At 40.9% G+C, this 27,158-nt stretch overlaps 1 protein-coding gene across 1 annotated transcript in view; it reads right to left on the reverse strand.

Annotated features, from left to right (window-relative positions):
- LOC126474817 (pancreatic triacylglycerol lipase-like) overlaps positions 1–27,158 on the reverse strand; it is a 71,097-nt gene that overhangs the window by 14,006 nt on the left and 29,933 nt on the right. Inside the window, exon 3 of the mRNA XM_050102290.1 lies at positions 23,421–23,542. Coding sequence (XP_049958247.1) covers positions 23,421–23,542 — 122 coding nt within the window. The remainder of the gene's footprint in view (positions 1–23,420; positions 23,543–27,158) is intronic.

Raw genomic sequence — 27,158 nt, forward strand, 5'->3', positions numbered from 1 at the left:
AACCGGCCTACAGGCAGATTGAGGAGACTAGATCTGACAGGCAGGGGCTGCACTTTAGTGGGAATCGAATGGCTTCAGATTGGCCGGCATGATCCATTACAGATACCCACAGAAATGACCTCCAGTTTGGCCTATCACAGAAATCCACTTGTGTGGCCAGCTGATCACGAGCCACCGACAGCATGTTGATGAAGTGAGACCACATGATCAATCTATGCAACAGATAACTTCTTCAAATACTCTGAGAAACAATAATAATGAGGATAGGTAGCAACTCATCACAAAGATGATTGCTGAGCCACAGACAGACATGTAGAAAAGACAATCACAACCAATTTTCAGCCATAGCTTTTGTGAGAAAATGAGAGCACACACACATTCACAGAATCACTCAGACACAACTCAGGCACTGAGAATCAGACCCAAACAAACCACTGCTGACACCTCCCTGCCTCTTGTCGGTAGCTGCTAGGCTTGCAGCAAGAAGTGGTGGCAGCACTGACTGCAAGCTGAAGGGAGTGGTAGGAAGGGAAGAAGCAGTAGGAATGAGGGAATAGAGAAGCGGCGAACGTACTCAACTGCACCCAGCCAGTGACGATGCATGACACCTCAGTTAACAAATCATTTCATCTACTGAGACATGGGATTTTTTCAGGGTTTTTTTCCTCAAATTTCCCTGATAATTCCCTAATTTTCCTGATAAGTTCAAAATTCCCCTGATTTTCAGAACCTGTAGCAACCCTGAGTCAGTTTAAAGTGCCGGTTCTGTAAATTTTCTCAATAGTATTCCTCAAAAAGGATGTTGCCTTCCCTATAGGGATTCCCATTTGAGTTCCTGAAGCATGTCCGTAACAGTTGCATGTTGTTCGAACTGATCAGTAACCAGCCTGCTTCTGAACTACTTCAATACAATGATATTAGGGCTACTACCACATTGTGTGGTTGGTCAGATGAGACTTCTCCTTGTGTGGTTAATTTACAATGAACAGGCGTAGTTAAAGTATAAGTTTTCCCTCATGAAGTTCTTAGTAAGGCACAAACATTCCAACGGTTGGCCTACGGTTTGCGTTAGCATTATCACAAGCAAAATAGCACAAGGTTCTTCAGAGAAAAACTGAGGACTCTCATGCAATAACATAATGAATTGGTACAGGTCTTTTCAGCTATAAACTGGAATATTAGTGTGCAGACATACAAACTGACACAAAATTCAGAAACCAATAGTGTCTTACTGCAGGAAGACGAAAATAGAGTTTTTGATGTTTGTTTGTGTGGTATTGCCACCGAGATGTCATATGGAGTTAGGGTACAAAATCCTGGTTACTTGGCCACACCTCTTCAAGTTGCTATGCAATGAAGAAAACTACTGTCAAATTTTCAAATAAATCAGCAAAAGACAATCGGAAGAAGGCCATGCAGCAAACAAAGCATTACATGAAAATTCGGAAATGACAACAGACCAGTCCAAGCATGTCAAAATCAGTACTAAAAATGGTGGTAGGAATAAATAAATGAGCAAACTAGCACAAAAGGTCAAAAACAGATGACAGTCTGAACAAGACAGATGACAACAAAGACTGACAAGGGGATTGCATTAGAAGGAATGATGCCCTCAAGAGCTAATGTGTCAGCAAAAATTAGCAATTTTTGAAAATATAATATAAGTTGGATGGATAAAAAAATCTACTCACCAAGTGGTGACAGAAGAACACACATAAAAGTTAAGGAAATGTTCAAGCATTTGGAGCCAGTGGCAGAAAGGTTAAAGCAACAGCAAGAGGAATGAAGGAAAAGGAGTGGTAAGGTTTACAAAATGGGGAGACTTATGGAAAAGTTGCCTAGAATCCTGAGTCAGGTGAGACTTATGAGACAGGTTGGGAGGCAAAGGAACTACTTTCCTTCATATGTAATATTGAATGGAAATATCACTTTGCAACACAATCCCGAAGCCTATTCAACAGAAAACTTAACATTTAACTTGGCTTCGACCACTTCAGACCATGATCGCAGTTTTATCCAGCACCACTACCTCAAACTAAGCCCTTACAAGAGTTCCAAGAACTCCTAACATCCATCATTGCTTCACACTCCTTTCTCATTCCCTACAATATGACCATATGCTGCCTCCTGTGGAACTCTTAAGTTCTTCATTCCCTAAAAATTGATGACACCATCACCAACCTCCCCACTGGCAAGCGACCTACTACTATGGTACTTGACTGATGTGATTATGTAAGCAAGGATCTATGCCAGCTTTCTGACACCACTATGTACTGCCATTAAGGACCCATCTCTGGAATAAAAACTGATCTGCACTTCCTCCTTGAAAGCTAGGCTCCTCATAGTGACTAACAACTCAATCCATAGAACTCCTTACCCCACCCAAATCACACACTCCCAACTTTAACCTTCTTCCTGAAATACACAAACCAAATCACCCTGGCTGCCCCATAGTTGCTGCCTTCAAAGCATCCACCAAACGTACACTATATGATCAAAAGTATCCAGACACCCCCAAAAACATACTTTTTCATATTACGTGCATTGTGCTGCCACCTAGTGCCAGGTACTCCACATCAGCGACCTCAGTAGTTATTAGACATCACCAGAGAGCAGAATGGGGTGCTCCCTGGAACTCATGGACTTCAAACGTGGTCAGGTGATTGGGTGTGACTTGTGTCATACATCTATACATGAGATTTCCACACTCCTAAATATCCCTAGGTCCACTGTTTCTGATGTGATAGTGAAGTGGAAACGTGAACGGATACATACTGCACAAAAGCATACAGGCCAACCTTGTCTGTTGACTGACACAGACTGCCAATAGTTGAAGAGGATTATAATGTGTAATAGGCAGACATCAATCCAGACCATCACACAGGAATTGCTAACTGCATCAGGATCCACTGCATGTGCTATGACAGTTTGGTAGGAGGTGAGAAAACTTGGATTTCATGGTCAAGCGGCTGCCCATAAACCACACATCACTCCGGTAAATGCCAAATTACACTTGCTTGGTGTAAGGAGCATAAATATTGGATGTCTGAACAGTGGAGAAACATGTGTGGAGCGACGAATCATGATACACAGTGTGGCGATCTGCTGGCCTGGTGTGGGTATGGCGAATGCCCAGTGAATGTCATCTGCCAGTGTGTGTAGTGCCAATAGTAAAATTTGGAGGCGGTGGTGTTATGGTGTGGTCATGTTTTTCATGGAGGGGCTTGCACCCCTTGTTGTTTTGTGTGGCACTATCACAGCACAGGCCTACATTGATGTTTTTATCATCTTCTTGCTTCCCACTGCTGAAGAGCAATTCAGGGATGGCGATTGCATCTTTCAACACGATTGAGCACCTGTTCATAATGCATGGCCTGTGATGGAGTGGTTACATGATAATAACATCCCTGTGATGGACTGGCCTGCACCGAGTCCTGACCTGAATCCTATAGAACACCCTTAGGATGTTTTGGAACACCGATTTCATGCCAGGCCTCACCGACCGACATCGACACCTCTTCTCAGTGCAGCACTCTGTGAAGAATGGGCTGCCATTCCCCAAGAAACCTTCCAGCACCTGATTGAACGTATGCCTGCAAGGGTGGAAGCTGTCATCAAGGCTTAGGGTGAGCCAACATCATATTGAATTCCAGCATTACCGATGGAGGGCGCCGCAAACTTGTTAAGTCATTTTCAGCCAGGTGTCTGGATACTTTTGATCACATAGTGTATATCTGTGTTAGCTGATCAACACCTGCAACCCATAGTACAAATACTCCTTTCCTATATTAAAGGCACCATCCAATTCCTAGATCATCTGAAATTTGTGCCCAACTCCCTCTCAGCCCACACCTAGTTGTCACCATTGATGCCACCTCCATCTATACCAACATCTCCCATGTACTTGGTCTGCCTGCTGCTGAACGTTATCTCAACCACTTGATTCCTTCTGACTCACCTTAATCAACTTTACGCTTATAAGCTGGAGAGAATAACTTAGGCACAATGAAGTTAACTGCAAAGAAACCATTGGTAACAGAAGAAATACTTCAGTTGATCGTTGAAAGAAGGAAGTACAAAAATGTTCCAGGAAATTCAGGAATATAGAATTAAATGTCAATTAAGGATGACATAAATAGGAAGTGCAGGGAAGCTAAGGTGACATGGCTACATGAAAATGTGAAAAAATCAAAAAAGAAATGACTCAGAATTTAGAAAAGTCAAAATAACTTTCAGTAAAATTAAAAGCACTATAACATTAAGATTGCAGTGGGAATTCCACTGCTAAATGCAGAGAGGAGAGTGGACAGGCAGAAAGTGTACACTGAGGGCCTGTATGAAGGTGAGGACTCATCTGATGACTTGATAGAAGAAAAAATGGGAATTGATAAGGAAGAGGATAGGGGATCCAATCCTAGAATTAGAATTCAGAAAGGCTTTGGATGACTTAAAATCAACCAAGGTAAATAGGGATATAGAACATTCCATTGGAATTACTAAAATCATTGTGGGAAGTGGCAACAAAATTAATATCACACAGTTCCCAAGATTGCAAGAGCTGACAAGTGATAGGATTGTCACACAATCAGCTTAGGAGCTCATGCACCCAAGTTATGGACAAGAATAATATACAGGTGGATGGAAAAGAAAATTGAGGATCAGTTAGATGACAGTCAGTTTGGCTTTAGAAAAGCAGTTCTGATGTTGCAGTTGATAATGGAAGCAAGGCTGAAGAAAAATCAAAACATGTTCATTGAACCTAGAAAAAGTATCTGACAATGTAAAACGGCGCAAGCTGTCGGAAAGCTTGACAAAAACAGGGTAAGCTATTGAGAAAGATGGGTAATATACAATATCCACAAGAACCACGAGGAACCAAGAGCAGACAAAAAGAGTGAAAAAGGGATAAGACAGGGATGCAGTCTTTTGCCTCTGCTGTTCAATTTATGCATCAAAGAAGCAATGAAGAAATAAAAGAAATGTTCATGAGTGGCATTAAAATTCAAGGTGACAGCATACTGATGTTAAAATTCTACATCTACATCTACATTCATACTCTGCAAGCCACCTGACGGTGTGTGGCAGAGGGTACCCTGAGTACCTCTATCGGTTCTCCCTTCTATTCCAGTCTCGTATTGTTCGTGGAAAGAAGGATTGTCGGTATGCTTCTGTGTGGGCTCTAATCTCCCTGATTTTATCCTCATGGTCTCTTCACGAGATATACATAGGAGGGAGCAATATACTGCTTGACTCTTCAGTGAACGTATATTCTCGAAACTTTAACAAAAGCCCGTACCAAGCTACTGAGCGTCTCTCCTGCAGAGTCTTCCACTGGAGTTTATCTATCATCTCCGTAACGCTTTCATGATTACTAAATGATCCTGTAATGAAGTGCACTGCTCTCCGTTGGATCTTCTCTATCTCTTCTATCAACCCTATCTGGTACGGATCCCACACCGCTGAGCAGTATTCAAGCAGTGGGCGAACAAGCGTACTGTATCCTACTTCCTTTGTTTTCGGATTGCATTTCCTTAGGATTCTTCCAATGAATCTCAGTCTGGCATCTGCTTTGCCGATGATCAACTTTATATGATCATTCCATTTTAAATCACTCCGAATGCGTACTCCCAGATAATTTATGGAATTAACTGCTTCCAGTTGCTGACCTGCTATATTGTAGCTAAATGATAAGGGATCTATCTTTCTATGTATTCGCAGCACATTACACTTGTCTACATTGAGATTGAATTGCCATTCCCTGCACCATGCGTCATTTCGCTGCAGATCCTCCTGTATTTCAGTACAATTTTCCATTGTTACAACCTCTCGATATACCACAGCATCATCTGCAAAAAGCCTCAGTGAACTTCTGATGTCATCCACAAGGTCATTTATGTATATTGCGAATAGCAACGGTCCTATGACACTCTCCTGCGGCACACTTGAAATCGCTTTTACTTCGGAAGACTTCTCTCCATTGAGAATGACATGCTGCGTTCTGTTATCTAGGAACTCTTCAGTCCAATCACAAACTGGTCTGATAGTCCATATGCTCTTACTTTGTTCATTAAACGACTGTGGGGAACTGTATTGAATGCCTTGCGGAAGTCAAGAAACACGGCATCTTCCTGTGAACCCGTGTCTACGGCCCTCTGAGTCTCGTGGACGAATAGCGCGAGCTGGGTTTCACATGACCGTTTTTTTTTAACCCATGCTGATTCCTACAGAGTAGATTTCTAGTCTCCAGAAAAGTCATTCTCTGATGATATTGCTATTCTCAATTGAAGTAAAGAAGAATTACAGGATCAAATGAATGACATGAACAGTCTCATGAGTACAGAATATAGATTGAGAGTACATGAAGAAAGATGAAAATAATGAGAAGTAACAGAAATGAGAGACTTAACATTAGAATTGATGATCGCAAAGCAGGTGAAGTTAAGAAATACTGCAACCTTGGCAGCAAAATAACCCATGACAGATGGAGCAAGGATGACATACAAAGCAGACTAACATTGGGAAAATGTGCATTCATGGCCAGGACAAATCAACTAATGTCAAACATAGGTTTTAATATGACGAAGAAATTTCTGAGAATGTATATTTTGAGCAAAGCATTGCATGGCAGTGAGACACTACTGTGGGAAAACAGAAGAGAGTTGAAACATTTGAGATGTGGTGTGACAGGTTGAAAATTAGGTGGACTGATAAGGTAAGGAACGTAGAGTTTCTCTGCAGAATTGATGAGGAAAGGAATATATGGAAAACATTGACAAGAAGAAGGGAGAAGATGATTAGGACATCTGTTGAGGTATCAGGGAATATTTCCAAGGAACTAGAAGGAACTGTAGAGGCTAAAAACTGTAGAGGATGACAGTGACTGGGATACATCCAGCAAGTAACGGAGGACGTAAGTTGCAAGTGCTGCTGAGATGAAAAGGTTGGCACAGGAGAGGAATTCGTGGCAGGTTACATCACCCCAGTCAGAAGACTGATGATTCAACATAAAAAAGAAAATTAAAAAAAAAAAAAAACCAACTAATCGTCATCTAATAGATCCTCAATTTTCTTTTCCATTTTTCTGTATATCATTCTTGTCAGCAACTTGATTCATGAGCTGATAAGCTAACTGAGGGATAATTCTCACACTTGCCAGCTATTCCAGTCTTCAGGATTCCCTTCAAAAAACAATTACAGGTCTTAGCATAATTCTGGATGAGCATCTGTACTTGGAATATCAAACAGGCAAATATTAAATGAGAGGCTGAATGTACAATGCCTTGGGATTCAAATGGATAACAAGATAAAAATAGATAAACTGACCAAGAAATGCAGTTCAGCATGTTTTTCTCTTAGAAGTATCTCCCACTGAGTTGAGATAAAGACAAGGATGTTGGTGATGATGCCTTTTTTCACATTATGTTGTGTTTCGGAATTGTCTCCTGGGACAGTACACTAAAAGTAAATAAAGTAAGCTCATCAGAAAAAATAGAATTACCTCCCTCCCCCTCCCCCCCCCCCCCCCAAAAAAAAAGAAAACTTACAAACAACTACTTTACCTCTGAGGTGCAGGCAACACACAAGTAAAAGGAATGATCATGAGAACCAGGATGGCTCTTCCTATGCCAACCATTTCCTGGACCCAGAAGCCTTCAGTCCCTGGTCTGGTTTTGATAGATCGATGACATCTTTGCCAAATGAACTCATGTTGAGGTTGACCTGTTAAATATTTTGAAATCTCTAAACATATCCTCCAAATCAAATTTCCCATGGTCCTATTCTGAATCCCATGCCACTTTCTTTGATGTTGACCTCATCCTCACTGTGGGTCAGCTAGACACTTCTGTTCATATTAAACCTACTAAGAAACAACAGTACTTACATTTTAATAGTTACCGTCCTTTCTACATCAAATGTTACTTCACATACAGCCTTGGTGTTTGAGGCAAACATACTTGTTCAGATGCAGACTCTTTACAGCAGTATGCCACCATTCTCACCTCAGCCTTCAATGAACATAATTATCCCACCAGTCTAGTTCAAAAGTAGGTTTCCCAGGCCACCACATCCAACCCTGGTACTGCTGATCTCTCCAAAACACAACTCAGGAGTACATGCCTTGTCGCTCAGTACTACCCCTGTCTTCAATGTAGTGATCAGCAGCTCAATCCTGGTTAGACCCTATGCTCTCTCTGTGCTCGTATCCCTACCCTATAGCTCTTACCCTGTGATCATTGCCACTATATGACTTGTCCCATGCACCTTCCTGCCAACATCTATCTCAGCCTTCTAACTGGCAAAATCCAAGGAAAACTCAGGGCAAATTTTTTGTGGAATGGAGGAGTGTTGCACCCCAGAATGAATACAGTGTCCATGCATAAATTTTTCCAAGTTTCTACTTGACAAGCTCAGAGACAAGAATGCCAGCATGAACCCGGTGTGGCAATTAATGTCAACACGGTGCACTACCAATGTAGCAGAAGGCAAGGCACCAGTCAAGCAATGCCAAAAAACCTGTGAGTGTGCTAGCAAAAGAGCAAGAACAAAATACATCATTACAGGGCAGTATGAAGTAACACTCTCAAACTCCAACTATCAGAGCGCTACTGCAATAGTCAAATACTGCTGAAGGGCCCAAACTCAATAACCCAGAATAATTATTGAGCCACTAAAACAAGGTCAGTAATGCCGACAAGTTCAGTCAACCAGAGAAACTGCATTCACCTGCCTAGAGCCACAGCATCATAGGTGCAGGCTACACTGCTTAAATAGCAGGGCTTGTGGACTTCACATTCAGATCAGTCATGTCACCATTCTGTCAGTGTCTCCAGTACAAGAGGGAATGACAGTCTATTGAGTTCCAGTGAAACCACAAAAAGCTGATGGTGATGGTGACGGTGCCACCTACTTGCTGAGTCTGACACCCAGATGCAGTCATCCCGATGCAAGCCAAAGCTGTGGTCTGCTGTTGCACCCTGCTTGGACACTGCACATGAGGAGAAGGCTGATGTGCTGCCGGCCCTCCTCCTACTGTTCTACATCTCCATCTATACTCTGGAAACCACCGTGAGGTGCATGGTAGAGGGTACATACCATTGTACCAGTTATTAGCATTTCCTCCCATTCCATTCACATGCAGAGTGCGGGAAGAATGATTGTTTGAATGTCTTTGTGTGTGCTGTAATTTTTCTAATCTTATCTTCACAATCCCTATGTGAGTGATACATAGGGAATTGCAGTATATTCCTAGAGTCATCATTTAAACCTGGCTCTTGAAACTTTCTTAAGAGACTTCCTTGGGATAGTTTGCGTCTATCTTCAAGAGTCTTTGAGTTCAGTTCCTTAAGTATCTCTGTGACACTCCCACAGATCAAACAAACCTATGATCATTCATGCTGCCTTTCTCTGTATCCCTCCAATGTCCCCTTTAGTCCTATTTGATACAGGTCCCCACACTTGAGCAGTGTTTCCGAACCAGTTATACGAGTGATTTGTAGGCAATCTCCATTGTAGAGTGATTGCACTTCCCCAGCACTCTACCAATAAAGCGAAATCTACCACCAGCTTTACCCACAACTGAGCTGATGTGATCATTCCATTTCATGTCCTTACAAAATGTTACACCCTGGTATTTGTATGATTTGGCTGATTCAAACAGTGACTCATTAATATTATAGTCACAGGATACCACTTTTTTGTGAATTGCACAATTTTACATTTCTGAACATTTAAAGCAAGTTGCCAATCTTTGCACCATTTTTAAATCATATCAAGATCTGACTGAACATTTATGCTGCTTCTTTCCGATAGTACTTCATCATAAATAACTGCATCATCTGCAAAAAGTCTGAGGTTACTATTAATATTGCCTGCAAGATCTTGGCATACACTAATTTCCAAATGCAAGAACAACAAGATGCACAACAATTGTTGTGGTGGAAAAAGCCAGATAAGAGTACAAAACAATGAAAAGAAGTAATAACCAAAATTCTACTCTATACAATTACAAAGTGGGCAACAAAATACAATTTTCTACTGAAAGCTATGGTGAGTGTCTACTAGGCTAGAGCCCACACAGATATTAGCCAGAGCTGTCCTAGCTGTAGGTACACACTGCTGGTCTGACTCTGCTGGCATCCTTATAATACCAATTCGGCAGAGTGCTACACATAGTCACATTAGTTCCAATTGTTGGATCTCTGCCACATGGCCATTCACGAAGTAGTGTTGTATTTATGTGGAAAGTTTATTTATGTTTACATCCTCTGGTGATGTTTTGATCTGAGATCTTGAAGGGAGGTCGGCAGCCCATCTTGCTTGTCTGTTGCACGGACCTTCTAACACATAAGGGGCTCAAACTTCCTGGCAGATTAAAACTGTGTGCTGGACCGAGACTCGAACTCGGGGCCTTTGCCTTGTGGGCAAGTGGTATAGGGCAAAGGTCTCAAGTTCAAGTCTCAGTCCAGCACACAGTTTTCATCTGTCAGGAAGTTTCATATTAGTGCACACTCTGCTGCAGAGTGAATATTTCATTCTGGAAACATCCTCCAGGCTGTGGAAAATCCATGTCTCCAGAATATCCTTTCTTCCAGGAGTGCTAGTTCTGCAAGTTTCGCAGGAGAGTTTCTGTGAAGTTTGGAAGGCAGGAGACAAGGTACTGGCAGAAGTGAAGCTGTGAGGACAGGCCGCGAGTCGTGCTTGGGTAGCTCAGATGGTAGAGTACTTGCCTACGAGGTGAAGGCCCCGAGTCCGAGTCTCGGTCTGGCACACAGTTTTAATCTGCAAGGAAGATTCATATCAGCGCCCACTGCACAGTGAAAATTTCATTCTGATAAGGGGCTACTAAGATAGGAGCTTTCTCCAGTTTTAATGATTTCAGCTGTTTCTCAATGTTCAATGTTGTCTGGTCCATTAAAGATATACAGCTTTATATGCCGTTGTTAGCAAGGGCTTTTTGCCTGGTAGACAACTCCAAATGTCAATTGCATGCAATTCTCATTCTTCACTCAGAAATTGATTGAGATAGATCTGTATTCAGTAACAGAAGCAATTCACAATTCCTGTTGGGTTTGAAAATTAAAAGGAGTGAGAATTGTCTCCAGTCCCTCTCAGGATCTTTTTACATCCACTGTTATGTGCCATGTTATATGGCTGTGTATGGCACACAGTTTACTTCCACTTGTAAACATCCAGTTCTGTCTACAGTATGTTACTACTTGTAATGGAACTTTACAGCGACCACTAGTGCTTGTCATGTTGCTGACACGATTTTTCAAACCATGAATCAACATAATCAGAAAAGTTGTGAAAAGTGTGGCTTTCGGGTACCTTAAAAATTTTCTTTTGGACTGGATGAAATTCCCCATTTCTTTCTTTAGTACTGGTGTGCAGGATGTTTTGTCATGCTATTTTCTGTAATGTTTTCAGTGAATTTTTGATGATTAAAATCTCTTCCAGTGATGAAGGTGTGATTGGGAAATCTACATGCTAGTGAGCTGAGATGTTTTCCTAAAGCTCTCAGTTATGTCCAGAATTGAGTCTGACAACAGACAGGAAGACCTAATTATAAGTTTATGAACACCGTCAACACTGAGTCTAGCTCATCAATCTTACATGCAGCTTCAGTTTCTGTCTCAGTAGATTTTAGTTCCTGTCTGCTGTGACGTACACTTGAGTTTATGCCAAAAATCTCACTGCTGAAAATTTTGGGTTTTAGCTAGCTTAACTAGATAGTACTATATGCACTCCACTGCTTAGAACTCTGGAACTTTGTAGCAAATACTTTAGTAGTTATCACTAGGATTGTTTCATTTGTGGGGATCATTTATTTGAATCTTGCCAAATACTTCTGAAAATTCCCTCATGAAGGACAGCCTTCAGTATTATACATTATGCGTAAGGAGTACAAAGATAAGATACAAGAAATTAGGGCTCATACAGAACCATACAGACAGTCATTTTTCCCTTGCTCTATTTGTGAGTGGGACAAGAGAGGAAATGACAAGTAGTGGTACAGGGTACCCTCCATCATGCATCGTATGGTGTCTTGCAGAATATGTATGTAGATTTAGATACATTAACAGGCAGAAGCAAACACTGCTGACTTCTTCTGCAAAGTATGCTCAAACTAATCATTATAAAAATTACTTCTAGATCATTTTATACATGTACAGTAGGAGAAAACAACTATTTCAAATTAAGCCACTGGCTCCTACTGTACTATTCAGTTGCCGTTACTATCAAATACTTCAAACAGAACATTTATTTAACTTTATGGACACCCTTGTCAGCTGTGTATATTCTGACACAGTCAGGATTTATACAAGACAAATACTAAAGTTATCAGCAACTTACATTCTTGTGAGGAAGTAGTCTGATAAATTGTAGAAGGATAATTTTCAATTTGAGTAAATTAGTGGCAGTCATAACATTTTGTTGGTACACTTTGCAGAAGTAACGAGCATGGGAAGGTTTGCAAGGCTTACAATTATTGTGTAATTTAGACTACTGACAGCTCTATCAGTCAAACTTGTATTTGGAGTGTTTCTCGGTCGGATATAACAACTGCATATCTTAAAGGTGACATTCATGCAGAATCTTGCATGGAAGAGATAGAGTTGCTGCTTGAAATCTTAGAAAGCATGACACAAGCTGAGAAAGACTACCACAGTCAATAAGTCACATGATATGCTTCAAATCCTGAAACCTGGTGACAAAAGTGTGTACACTGAGAAAAGTCATTTATGGATTCCACATGGCAGGTTTGGCACGCCAAACTGAATGTAACTATAAAATCAACTGCACTGCAACCAATGACTGCACACCCTTGTACCTATGTGAATAGTGAAGGAAAATGTCCTGTCTTCCTGGTTATTTATGTTAATGGCATTGTAATTGTTTCTGTGGAGCCAAACAGGATGAAGCAAATCAAGGACAAGCTTTCTTCCAGATTCAATGTCAAAGAGCTTTGGGAAATAAGGTATTCCTCTGCACTGAGATCAATTATTCAGATTACATATTTATGTTATGTCAAAGTAACCACATCAAAGAAGACTTACATCAATTCAGAGAGGTCTAAATACATGCCTGTAAGGATTATGTTAGCAACTGTATGGAAATTGGACTCAGCAGCTGTCACTGCAAGAAACAACATTCATCTTACTGTCAAAGAATTGGTTGGAGCCTGATGTACATTGCTGCAGCAAAATCACCTGGCATATTATATACAGTCAACAAGTAAAGCAGGCACAATAACAATCACAACATTGTTCATAGTCAAGCTGCACTGCAAATCCTAAGATATCATAAAGGAATGACTGACAAGACGTTGGTCTATATCAAGGATTAAGGAGAGAACCTTCCAGTTTTGTACAAGCTGACTGGGAAATGCCGAAATTGATAGGGCACCACACATAGGTTACAACATCAGATTTTCCAGAGCACTGACCTCATGGTATTCATGCAAGTAGGAACCATTACTCTTTCATCTATAGAAGCTGACAACATGAGCCTCATTGAAGCAATAAAGGGATTACTTTATGTGCCAACATTCATGAAAGAACCAGGATAGAGGGATCAGTCAAACATCTGCTTCTTAATGATAATCAGTCTGCTGGAAAGTTAGCATACCACCAAATTTTTCGCTCATAGACATAACATAGTCACATAAATTATCAAACGACTTATGGGTTTTCATCCAGGTAATATTTTCAGCGACTGCTGGTATTTTGGTGGGAGTACACCTCGCCATTTCCGAGACAGTTGCCTTGAAAATGGGTGGGTGTATTCTCACCTAAGTATCGGCAGTCACTGAAAATTTTACCTGGATGAATACCTGTAAGTTGTTTGAAAATTGTATATACCAGGAGAAACTCAGGTAGTCACATAAAGACTCATTTTATGTGTCAAATTCTCCAAGACAATGCACTGATACTGTAGTATCACATAACAGGGGGCATGGCTGCAGATGTATTGATGGAACCCTTTCCTGCACCAAAGTGTGAGAAGCTGGTTGGCATATTTATATTTTAAATCTAAAATCCTGAACTTATGACTTTGTTCTTAATTTATATCACTGGTATAAAAACTGAGAGGAATATTGCGCTTTCTTTGGTATTTGCAGATGTTCCTATGCTCAAGTAGTTCTGGCTTTTGTTTACAGTGTGAAGATTTACTCAATTCTGTTCAACCTTGAACACAGTAAAAACACTACCTACCAAAAAAATGTATAGCACCAAGAAGACATGGTCAGATGTCAATCTAACTTCATACACATAAGCACCTTCAATAAGAATGTAAAAGATTAGATTTGCAATTCTCTGTAACAAGTACAACAATCACTAGGATTCATTAACTTTGCTCTTGTTTAGTGTTTTTACTAGGCCTGATAAGCTATACTAGGGGCACAAACTGGATCAAACATCGAGTGATCACTATGAATGACATGGGGACGCTGTGAGGGGAGTCATTGGGTACGACTACAGGTTATGGCTGATAGTGATTCAGGGAACTCAAAAGGCACAATGGCATGGCATAGACATCATACAATCTCATGTATTACTGCTCACGTGTTAGTAACATGGCGTCATTTTTCATCAGGGCAATGCTCATCCATACACTATGCACATTTCTATGAACTGTCTGTGTGATGTTGAGTTGCTCTTGTGGTCAGAAAGATCTCCAAATCTGTCATCAATGTTATGTGTGATACCAGCTCACAAATCAACTCCAGCTCAGTGCTGGCATCCAGGATATCAAGGACCACCATTACAACAGTTGTGAGCCCATTTGCTGTGGGAGGGGTTACAATGGCTGCATGACACCCTTCCCAACAAAATTAGTACATGCATCCTGGCCAGGGGTAGTACAATATAATATGGATATTGGGCTCATACTTACAAGTTATTTGCAAATTTTTCTCAGGATTGCGATCACTGAAATAATGCCGCATACCCTCTCAAACCATGTAGCTTCATTTCATTTCCTTCTACACATCTGGGTATTTCACTTTTTTCATCATGCAATGTATATACATGGCAAGCGAAGCAAGGTTTTTGGCAAATAATAGTACCATATTTACTCGAATCTAAGCAGCACTTTTTTTCCGGTTTTTGTAATCCAAAAAACCGCCTGCAGCTTAGAATCGAGTACAAAGCAAGCGGAAGTTCTGAAAAATGTTGGTAGGTGCCACCACAACTAACTTCTGCCGTCGAATATATGTAGCGCTACATAGGCATGCTTTGTAGGCACAAAGATAAATACTGGCGCCAAAACCTCTGCGTCAGTAAATAAATTTTTAATAAAAAAGGTGAAAGATGAGCTTTTTTCTCCGCCCCGAGTTTCGACCACTGTATTTTCATACATTATTCAATGAAGTAAATACAAATTCCGTATTGTCCATCTTCGAATGTAGCAGAATTTCAATGTAATACGAAAATCCGACTGGCAAGACTGTTTGGGATGTTTGTCAATATGGCCAACTCTACATTCTGAATTTTTTCCTACCTGTGAGAAGAGATGGTTGCTAATAGGAACCTGATGAAATGTGAATCACATGCCGTATTCTCTTCACTATAAGAATAATACGAATATAAACATTTTGCCATGTATTATTTTGTGTTTGCTGCTATCTCATTTAAATCCTGTCTGCCTAATAAACTACGAAACTAGAGTGAGACAACAGCAAACGCGGAAGAATATACGTATTGTTTCATATTGTTTCATGTTTATATTCGTATTATTCTTATGCCTAATAGTGATACAGTCAGAAATGAAGCACAGCAACTGACTAGATTTTTAAATCTAAGGTGACTCTAATTTCTGTGCAGAATTTGATGTACTAAAGAAGCGGCTGCAAAGATTTTCAAACGGAGAAAAATTTTCGCCTGGCTCTCGTTCAGGACTATGTTCTATCATACACAGTCTATTATTTGGTTCTTGTTGATCATTATCAAAGAAAGCAGCAGTGTAAGTAACAACAAATAGGAGTCTCTTGCCGTTGTTTCGGTTATGAGACAATTCCTCTCTTTTTTATTATTGTAAGCGGCGGTAGCACGCACAAAAGCAAGCCATGCCGCGAGCGGCGACAGGCCGTAAACAAGAACTATCAGAATGCGACAAACAATGCATGACGCAGTACAGTAATGCATTTTCAGCTTAGAGTGATGTAAACACCTATAAGAAAGAAAATGGCACTTATCAGATCAAAGCAAAATAAGCAATCGATTCAAACCAGACGAAGCGCATGAAAAAGGAAGGGTACCCGTATAAATACGGATGGAGTGCCTGACGCATAGCCATGGCTACCTGGTAAAGCTTAACTGCTAAGCTTACGACTCGAACCAAACTACTGTAGCTGCATCGTCATTCATTCGACCTAAATTGTGTCTCATATTACAATGGACCAACTTTTTTTCGATTTGGAGGTGCGGCCTAAAACTTTTTTCTCCCCTTGAATTTCGAGTCTCAGATTTCAGGTGCCACTTACATTTGAGAATTTTTTTTTTTCCTTGATTTCGAGTCTCATTTTTCAGGTGCGGCTTAGATTCAAGTGCGGCTTAGATTCGAGTAAATATGGTATATGGAGGGGCACGCAATTTTATTACTTGGTTAATACTTTTAACTCTTGTAATAACTAAAATACTGAATCAAGATTTTTTTTATTTTATAGAATAACACAGTTCTTTGAAATCACATTCAGAAGCTCTTGAAAAAATGAGCACCGTTTTATAAATCTAGTTAATGTTGGCACTGAAACTGTTCATAAAATGTTTGAGAAATGTGCTAGAACTGAAAAGGTAGGATGGCTGCAAGTGGCTATTGAGGTCTCTCATGACAGGTCACCATCATTGTATCTAGCATTTTGATTGTTTACTTTTTCCCACAAATGTTGTTCACTTTGGCATGAGTCACAAATGTTGTCCACTTTGACAATAGTATGAATACACATCTGAAATTGTCTTCATAAGTTTTTCTGTGATATGCTAGAAGATACAAAAATTGTGTCTGTCCCCATATTTATGTCATATACACTGAGGTGACAAAAGTCATGGGACAGCAATATGCACATATACAGATGGTGGCAGGAGCACATATACAGATGGTGGCAGTATTGCATACATGAGGTATACAATACACAAGGGCAGTGCATTAGTGGGCCTGTCATTTGTACTCAGGCAATACAGATGAAATGGTTTCCGAAATGATTAGGCCGCACAATGAGAACTGACATACTTTGAAAGTGAAATGGTAGTTGGAGCTACATGCATGGGACATTCCATTTCAGAAATGGTTAGGGGACTCAATATTCCAAGATCCACAATGCCAAAAGTGTGCCGAGAATACCAAATTTCAAAGATTATCTCTCACCATGGAACAACACTGTAGCTGATGGCCTCCACTCAATAACCGAAAGAGGTGGTGTTTGCTTGAGCTGTCAGTGCTAACAGACAAGCACCTCTGCATGAAATAACCACTGAAATCAATGCAGGATGTACGATGAATGTATCCATTAGGACAGTATGACGAAATTTGGCGTTAATGGGCTATGGCAGCAGATGACCGAGTTCGTTTCCTAACAGCACGACACCATCTGCAGCACTTCTCCTGCGCTCATCACCATATCAGTTGGACCTTACACGACTGAAAAACCGTAACCTAGTCAGACAAGTTCAACTTCAGTTTGTAAGAGCTGATGGTAGGGTTCAAGAGTGGCACAGACCCCATGAAGCTACGGACCCTATTTGTCAACAAGACACCATGCAGGATGGTGCTGGTTACATAATAATATGGGCTGTGTTTATATGGAACAGACTGGGTTCTCTGGTCCAATTGAACTGGAAGTGGTATGTTTGGCTACATGGAGACCATTTGCAGCCATTCATGGACTTCATGTTCCCAAACAACAATGGAACTTGCCCGCATCTCGTGGTCGTGCGGTAGCGTTCTCGCTTCCCACGCCCGGGTTCCCGGGTTCGATTCCCGGCGGGGTCAGGGATTTTCTCTGCCTCGTGATGGCTGGGTGTTGTGTGCCGTCCTTAGGTTAGTTAGGTTTAAGTAGTTCTAAGTTCTAGGGGACTTATGACCACAGCAGTTGAGTCCCATAGTGCTCAGAGCCATTTTTTGAACAATGGAACTGTCACAGGGGCGGAACTAATAGCAGTTGGTTTGAAGAACATTCTGGACAATTCGAGTGAATTACTTGGCCACCCAGATTGCCCTATATGAATCCCATTGAACATATATTGGATGTAATTGAGAGGTCAGTTTTTACACAAAATCCTGCACCAGCAACCATTTTGCACTTATGGATTGCTATAGAGGCAGTGTGGCTCAGTATTTCTGCAGGGAACTTCCAGTGACTTGTTGAGTCCATGCCACATCTAGTTGCTGCACTATTCTGGGCAAAAGGGGTCCAACATGATTATTAGGGAGTATCCTGTGACTTTTGTCACTTCAGTATGCAGAAGGTCCAAGCAGAAATCTGTTTAATCTTAGTAGTTTAGGCCTATTTCTTGCTGCATGTAATAACAGTGCCTTGCATGAAAGATAAATTTGTCAGTGTTTACACCACAACAGTTCATTATGGTCGACATGCCATTCGGTTTGGATATGATTCTGGCATACTTCTGCAAAATAGTTTCACTGCCAACATTAAAATGTGTTACAGGACTGTATCCATCTCTTCAAGAGCTTTCAAATGTATCTGAAATAAAGTGCCTGTACAAAAAGGGAGATATCTTAGAAAAGGGTAACTATGAATGTGAGGGGGTTAAAAAAAACTGAATAACAATGCCATGGGCAGACCCCGTGTATTACGCATTTCTGCCACTAGGTGCATATAGTGCAACTCATTGCCAGTTCAGTGCCACCTGTCTTGTTGACCTTACTTGTTCTGTTCATCTGCAGTGATTGGTTTTGCTAGTGCTGTTTCATTCTTGTTTCGTTTTTTATGATGACAAGTTTAAATGAACAATGTGCACATGTGTTTTCTATTCAATAATAATGCTTCTGAAGCTGTTTTAATGTTGAAAACAGCTTGCCAAGATGATGCTGTGGGAAAAACTCGTGTATGAGTCGTTTGCTCAATTTAAAAATGGTGACATGTTGATTAATGACAAACTTCATTCTGGACGTCCACCAACTGCCCAAATCAACAAAAATATTGAAAAAATCAAGAGCTTGTGCTCACAAACCATTGATAGACAATTGACCAACTGTCAGAGATTGGTGGAAGACCTGGGAATGAAAAGGGTTGCTGTCAAGTTTGTTTCATGGTGGGTTCTGACTGACAATCAAATGGAGTTGAAACATGTCATGCTTTGAAACAACAGCTTGAAACTGATCCAGATTTTCTGTCAAGGTTCATGACTGGTGCTGAGTCATGGTGCTATGGTTGTGACCCAGAAACAAACGACCGTCAAGCCACCCCATCCAAAAAAATGTCATCATGCCAAATCAAATATCAAAACAATGCTGATTTGCTCTTTTGATGCCAAGACGTAGTTCAATCAGAGTTTGTTCCCCCAGGTCAGACAATCAATCAGACCTTATACTTGGAACTTTTAAGAAGGTTGTCCAATAGTGTTTCTCGAAAAAGATCCGATTTGTGGCAGCCAGGAGACTGGTTCTTCCATCACAACAATGCACTTGCACACACGGCCATCTGTGTTAGACAGTTTTTGACTAAAAATGGCATGGTTCCACTGTCCCACATGCTTTATTTGCCTGACTTGGCTCCACGCAACTTTTTCTTATTTCCATGCATGAAAAGGGGTATGAAAGGAGACCCATTTGACAACATTGAGAAGTCAAGAAAAAATGAGATGAGCTGTTAGAAATTTCTAAAGATGACTACAAAAAATATTTTGAACAGTGGAAGTATCACTGAGACAAATGACTTAGTTGTAATGGAGAGTACTCTGAAGGAGATAAAGTTGTTTTGTAAGCAATCTGAATATATACAGCTTTTAAAAATAATCCCTCCTTTTCTTTTTTGGGGGGATACCTCCTCTCATTGTTAGAGGAGGAGGAGGAGATTAGTGTTTAACGTCCCATCGACAACGAGGTCATTAAAGATGGAGTGCAAGCTCGGGTGAGGGAAGGATGGGGAAGGAAATTGGCCGTGCCCTTTCAAAGGAACCATCCTGGCATTTGCCTGAAGCGATTTAGGGAAATCACAGAAAACCTAAATCAGGATGCCCGGAGACGGGATTGAACCATCGTCCTCCCAAATGCGAGTCCAGTGTGCTGACCACTGCGCCACCTCGCTCGGTCTCATCGTTAGTGTCACCCTTCTCAAAAGTGATAGAAAATATCATGGAACCCTCCTTTTCTGTTCTTATATTGTTGACATTAGGGTCCATACAAATAATGTTCAAATTACATTCTTTGCCGATGATACAAGTGCTGTAATAAGGAACCTAGATCAGGCATTTCCAAGTACTACTAATAGAGCTCTAAGAGTACATACAAAACTGGTGTGATACAAATTTCCTGACTTAAATCATTCAAAAATCAATTTTATTTGTTTCAGAAAAACAGGATCACAGCAAGAACCCATTTAGTATTAATAACCAGTAAACAGAAATGACAACTACCACTAAAATCTTGTGTTTTAATCTTGATGAAAGTTTAGACTAGAACATCCATATTCTACATCTCACAAATCAACTGAACCCTGTCTGCTTTGCTTTACATTTAGTCTGAAAAATGTGCAGCATAAACTGTGTAAAAGCTATACATTTTTCATATTTCCACTGTGCAGTTGTGTATGTGATCACAATCTGGGGGCAGCAGATCTCAATACATTTTTCACTGGACAAAGAAAGAATGATTACAAAAAGTTGCAGATTAAAATGCTTGTTCAGCTGAAGATACTCCTCTTTTTCTTGGTTCTATATAAAAAAAATGTAATTAGCATAAAATTAGGATAAGTTGAGAACTGCTTTGGATCAACATCCATACACGCAAAAACATCCATGTAATAAGGGTAAATAAAGCCATCACACATAGACATTTGAACACAGCTGTACAAGCAGCTCCTTGATTCTACAAAAGCAATTAAGAAGATTACTGTGTTCAAGAACACAGATTTCAAATATCTCATGGTAAACTGCTTCTATGGTGTGAGTGATTACTTGCACCAAATGCAATAAATAGTTGTTGAATCTTACAGAAAGATCTATGGCATCATTATTTACATGAGGTGTTAATGTCATGTAATTATGCAATAATTTTTTCTGCTTCTGTTATACTAGCCTTCATATCATCATCATCATCATCAGCCAATTCAATCATTAAATGATGCGACCTCTTCGAGTCGTGGATTCAGGTAGGCTTTCAGCAGTCTTCTCCAAGTGGGACGGTCTTGGGCAGTTCTCTGCCAGGTGTTACCAGCGATCTTCTTGATGTCTTTGTCCCATCTGTCTGGTGGTCTTCCACCAGGCCTCCGGTGCTCTCTCGGACACTGGAGGCCTAGAGGAAGACCACCAGACAGATGGGACAAAGACATCAAGAAGATCGCTGGTAACACCTGGCAGAGAACTGCCCAAGACCGTCCCACTTCATATATTGTGTATTATTTTGGACTTATGTTTTGTTATCAAATCAAACTGTATTTTTATCTGCATTGTGTCTCACAAAGTTCAAGTTTAGCTTATATCCTGAAATTGGAAAAAAATGATGTACTCCATAGAGATTAAGTGACTGATTACATGTTCTTTTACTTTTTATACTTTCTGATGACACACTCACATTATAATTTCACAATGTCATCTTTTAAGCTCACTATTCCAAATGACTAAATATTTTGATGTTTCCATCATTATATTTATTCAAGGGCATTATGACTGCATTACAAGATCCCACAAAACTACAGACCAGTGAAACTGTTTCTCCTCATAACACAATGAACAGAAAACAATTGCAATGCATTTCACACAGACTTCAAATTTTTGAAAAAGTACCTAAATACATTGGTGTAAAATTAATACAAGCATTACTAAACCTAAAAACTGAGAATATGTTGCCTGCATCCCTAAAAAGGTTTTTGAAAGAAGAAGAACTCTACAGTGTGTCTGAATACAGAAGCAGATAGTGAGGAGAAGTTCATACCATGAATGATGAACACAATGTACAATATTAAGATAGACTAGAATTACAAATTAGTGCAAGGAACTAAACTAGAATTAAAACTACTCATGTACAATATAAGTGTTGGTATGTTGATAGAGACACAAACAAACACACACACAAAATTCAAGCTTTCACAACCCACGATTGCTTCATCAGGAAAGAGGGAAGGAGAGGGAAAGACGAAAGGATGTGGGTTTTAAGGGAGAGGGTAAAGAGTCATTCAAATCCTGGGAGTGGAAAGACTTACCTTAGGGGGAAAAAAGGACAGGTATACACTCGTACACACGCACACATATCCATCCACACATATACAGACACCAGCTGCTTGTGTCTGTATATGTGCGGATGGATATGTGTGTGTGTGCGAGTATATACCTGTCCTTTTTTCCCCCTAAGGTAAGTCTTTCCACTCCCGGGATTGGAATTACTCCTTACTCTCTCCCTTAAAACCCACATCCTTTCGTCTTTCCCTCTCCTTCCCTCTTTCCTGATGAAGCAACCGTGGGCTGCGAAAGCTTGAATTTTGTGTGTGTGTTTGTGTCTCTATCAACATACCAATGCTTTCGTTTGGTAAGTTACATCATTTTTGTTTTTAGATATATTGTTCCCACGTGGAATGTCTCCCTCTATTATATTCATGTACAATATAAGATTCACAAAAATGTATTTTTAACTCTGGTGTCAATCATTTAGCATTAAGTACATACTGTGCAAGCTGATGTATGTTATTAACATGTAGTCTATTATATGTGTATTGTCTAGATGTAAGCAAAATGACATGTCCTATATAACAAGTGCATACACGTACAAAAGGTAATTTATGGAACCAATAAAAAATCACTATCACAATCTTCAGACTGAAGGCACATGTTGCAAGTAGTTTCTGTTGTTTTCTCAATAACACTTGACAATGTGATGAAAACCACTTGTGACAGATGCCTTTAGTTTGGAGAAGACCACTGGTTGGTCGAAAGTAGCTACTGAAAGATGGCATTGTGAAATGGTCAAATGACTATCGTAAATGATGCAAAATATTGAAGAAAGTATTCAAATATGTCTCAATAACTTTTATTGCAGTGGATACTCTTTATTACATCAAACTGTGTGTTTATTTGATGACATCAATATGGTATTGCATTGTATCTGAATGAATAAATGATATGAAATAAAAGACAGGATAAATATTTAAATCCAGTTGCAGTGCAATACTTGTCTGAGCAGAATAGAAAAGAATTGATTTCTATTATGTTAACTGGTAACTAAATATCATTATTGGAACTCCTTACCATTCTTTATGTGGTCCAGATCACTACTTTTACTCATCCAACCATGGGCGAGCACCACAGTAGGCCATTTGGAGTCAAAGCCTCCAATGTTATCACAGTCAATGACACTTGTATCATTATTCCTAGAAAGAAATGTTGTATTGGTGTGACAAATTCATTTTTATTGCCATATAAAAAAAGTTACAGCTGCTATGAACATTTCAAATTTGGACATCCAAAGGCAGCCAATAATCATTTGCTAATGTGTTACAGCACACTGTAAATATCACACTTAAATCATGCCATTTCTCTTCAAATGTATATTGGTATGCACATAAAATGTAAAAATACAGTCTTTATAGCACTCTCTCCATATCACTAGAAACCAATGGTGAGTGCTGAAACTATGGCCAGCTATGCTACAATCAACTCAGGCAGGGGATACAGCTGTCCGTTTCTGACTGTGCGTACCTTGATGTGACGTCATCCCTTCCGGCACTACGGGTGCTCCATTTCTCACATCACCTGATCAGTATTTTTGCTTGAAAGTTCATGTAAACTAATGTGTAAGCAATGTAGCGAATTCTGTAGATGATGTGTTAAATAGACACTTTCCCAGTAGAACTTCAGATGAGGAAGTGAGAGTTAAAAAGTGTGGCTAACCTACTCAAATTTAAATATAACATGGGGAAGAGATGAGACAGGGATCCAATCTGGCTCACACTCTTGGGACAAGGCTCATTGATTTGGCTCAAACTCTGTGAGTAGAAGCAAGTAAATGCCTCATTCAAGTGCCTAAAATATTTTGTATGAGTGGGCCATAGGAAAAGGTAAAATGCTCTCTAACTCATTGGTATTGAATTGGTTCAGTTCCTGCTGTTACCATCTTCTTCTTCTTTTCTTCTCTCTCCCCCCTCCCCCCCCCCCCCCCCCCCCTCTCTCTCTCACACACACACACACACACAATGTTAAACTACTAATTACAAAATTTAAATACACGTAAACAGTTCAATTTATACATGTAAACTTAATACATTCAATTTAGTTATGATTACTACTCTTGTACATCAAAAGGCTATAAGAGGTAGCAAAAAAAGTGAGTACATGAGCAAATTTATTATGAAAGTGTATGAAAAGAGTCGGAGCTGGGTGTGATGTTACCAATGCGTTCATTTTTGTAATACTGTAGCACACTGGTAAAATTTTACATGTGCTATCATAGTGAATATCCAGTTTTATGTCACAGGCACCTAAACAGCACTGGAAAACATTAGAGAAAGGATTTTATTAGTAGCCTGTTAGAATGTCATCCCAAGTTGTGAGAGTAGTGTGAGTAGTGCAGTGTGATGCAGGTCCCATGGTCTCAATTCATAGGATTTGTAAAAATAATTCATATACAGTTTCATACAAAACAGAGCCAAACAGCCTGTCAGCAAGTTCATTGCCACGGATTCCAGTGTGTCCTGGGGTCCACACAAACACCACAGAAAGGCGGGACTGTTCCAGGGCATAGATGGACTCCTAAATGGACACTACCAGAGGATGGCGAGAGTAGCACTGGTCGATAGCTTGTAGGCTGCTCAATGAGTCAGTACACAGGAGAAATGACTCACCAGGGCATGAGTGGATGTACTCAAGAATACGAGATATGGCCGCCAGCTCTGCAGTGAAAACACTGCAGCCAACTGGCAAGGAGTGCTGCTTAATATGTCCTCCATGAACATATGCGAAGCCTACGTGACCATCAGCCATTGAGCCATCAGTGTAAACAACTTCAGAGCCCCAGAACATGTCAAGAATCAAGAGGAAGTGACACCATGGAGGCGTACGTGAATGGACCACAAGTAGAGGTGGTAAAGGAAAGGACTCCACTTCGGAGAGAAGCACACGTGAACCACAATTGTTAGCCCCGATCTCGGCCGCTGATGTGGGAGATGGACTGCCGTGGGCAGGAAAAGGAGACAGTAATTCGGATGCTCAGGGCAACTATGAATGTGTGCTGCATAACTGGCGAGCAGTTGTGCACGGTTGATCTGCAGTGAACGGACACCAGGCTCCACCAGTAAGCTGGTCACCGGACTCGTCCTAAAAGCTCCTGTCGCTAATCAAACCTCACAGTGAGGCACAGGGTCAAATTAATGCAAAGCTGAAGGAGCTGCTGAACCATAAACCACACTCCCATAGTAAATTCAAGGGCTCTGTAGAGCTGCAGCAGCGTACAGCGATCTACACCCCAATTGGTGTTGCTCAGGCAGCGGAGGGCATTGAGGTGCTGCCAGCACTTCTGCTTAAGCTGATGAAGATGGGGGAGCCAAATCAATTGAGCATTGAAAACCAGTCCTAGGAATTGATATGTCTCACTACAGTGAGTGGATCGTCATTAAGGTAAAGTTCGGGTTCCGGATGAACAGTACGACGCCAACAGAAGTACATGACACACGACTTTGCAGTTGAAAACTGGAAGCCATGGGCTAGACCCCATGACTGCACCTTGTGGATGGCTCCCTGGAGGTGCCGCTCAGCAACAACAGTACTGGAGCAGCAGTATGAAATGCAGAAGTCATCTGCATACAGAGAAGGTGAGACAGAGGGCCCGACAGCTGCTGCTAGACCATTAATAGCCACTAAAAATAGAGAGACACTCAGTTCAGAGCCCTGCAGGACTCCATTCTCCTGGATATGGATGGAACTATGGGAGTAATCAACTTGGACAAGGAAAGTACCGAGCAACAGGAAGTTTTGGATAAAAATTGGGAGTGGTCCCCGGAGACCCCACCCATACGGTGTAGCAAGGATACAATGTCGCCAAGTTGTGTCATATGCTTTATGTAAGTCAAAAAAGACAGCAATCAGATGTTGCCATCTAGAAAAGGCTGTTCAGATGGCAGAGTTGATGGACACAAGAGTATCAGTGGTAGAGCAAACCTAGCGGAAGCCACCCTGACATGGAGCCAGCAAGCCATGTGACTCGAGGATCCAACCCAACCGCCGACATACCATACATTCCAGCAGCTTACAAAGAAAGTTCGTGAGGCTAATTGGCTGATAGCTATCCACATCAAGTGAGTTTTTACCGGGTTTGAGTACCGGAATGATGGTGCTTGAGATGGAAAGATGCCATCGCACCAGAGCTGGTTGAAGATGATGAGAAAATGTCACTTGTAGTCAGATGAGAGATGTTTAATCATCCGGCTGTGGATGCAATCAGGCCCAGGTTCTGTGTCAGGGCAATGTTCATGGGCACTGAGGAGCTCCCACTCTGTAAATGGGGTATTATAGGATTCACTGCAGCATGTAGTGAATGAGAGGATGTTCCCTTCCAGCCGCCGTTTGAGTGTACGAAAGGCTGGGGGGTAATTCTCTGATGCAGAGGCTCAAGCAAAGTGCTCAGCAATCACATTTGGGTTGATACATAACTCGCCACTTATGGTAACACTGGTGACAGCTGTGGGGGCCTGGTACCCGAAGAGACATTTGATCTTTGCCCAGACTTGGGAAGGTGACTTGTGGCACCCAATGGTGGAGACGTACCTCTCCCAACACACCTTCTTCCATTGTTTGATAAGGTAGTCAACACGGGCACAGAGCTGTTTAAAGGCTATGATGTGCTCCAGGGAAGGGTGCCTCTTATGCAGCTGTAGAGCTTGCCGATGCTCTGTAATTGCTTCAGCGACTTCCGGCGACCACCAAGGGACTGCCTTATGCCTCGGGCACCCTAAAGAGCGAGGGATCGCGTTTTCGGCCGCAGAAACAATTGTG

Source organism: Schistocerca serialis, chromosome 4, assembly GCF_023864345.2.
Source record: "Schistocerca serialis cubense isolate TAMUIC-IGC-003099 chromosome 4, iqSchSeri2.2, whole genome shotgun sequence".
Classification (NCBI taxonomy): domain Eukaryota; kingdom Metazoa; phylum Arthropoda; class Insecta; order Orthoptera; family Acrididae; genus Schistocerca; species Schistocerca serialis.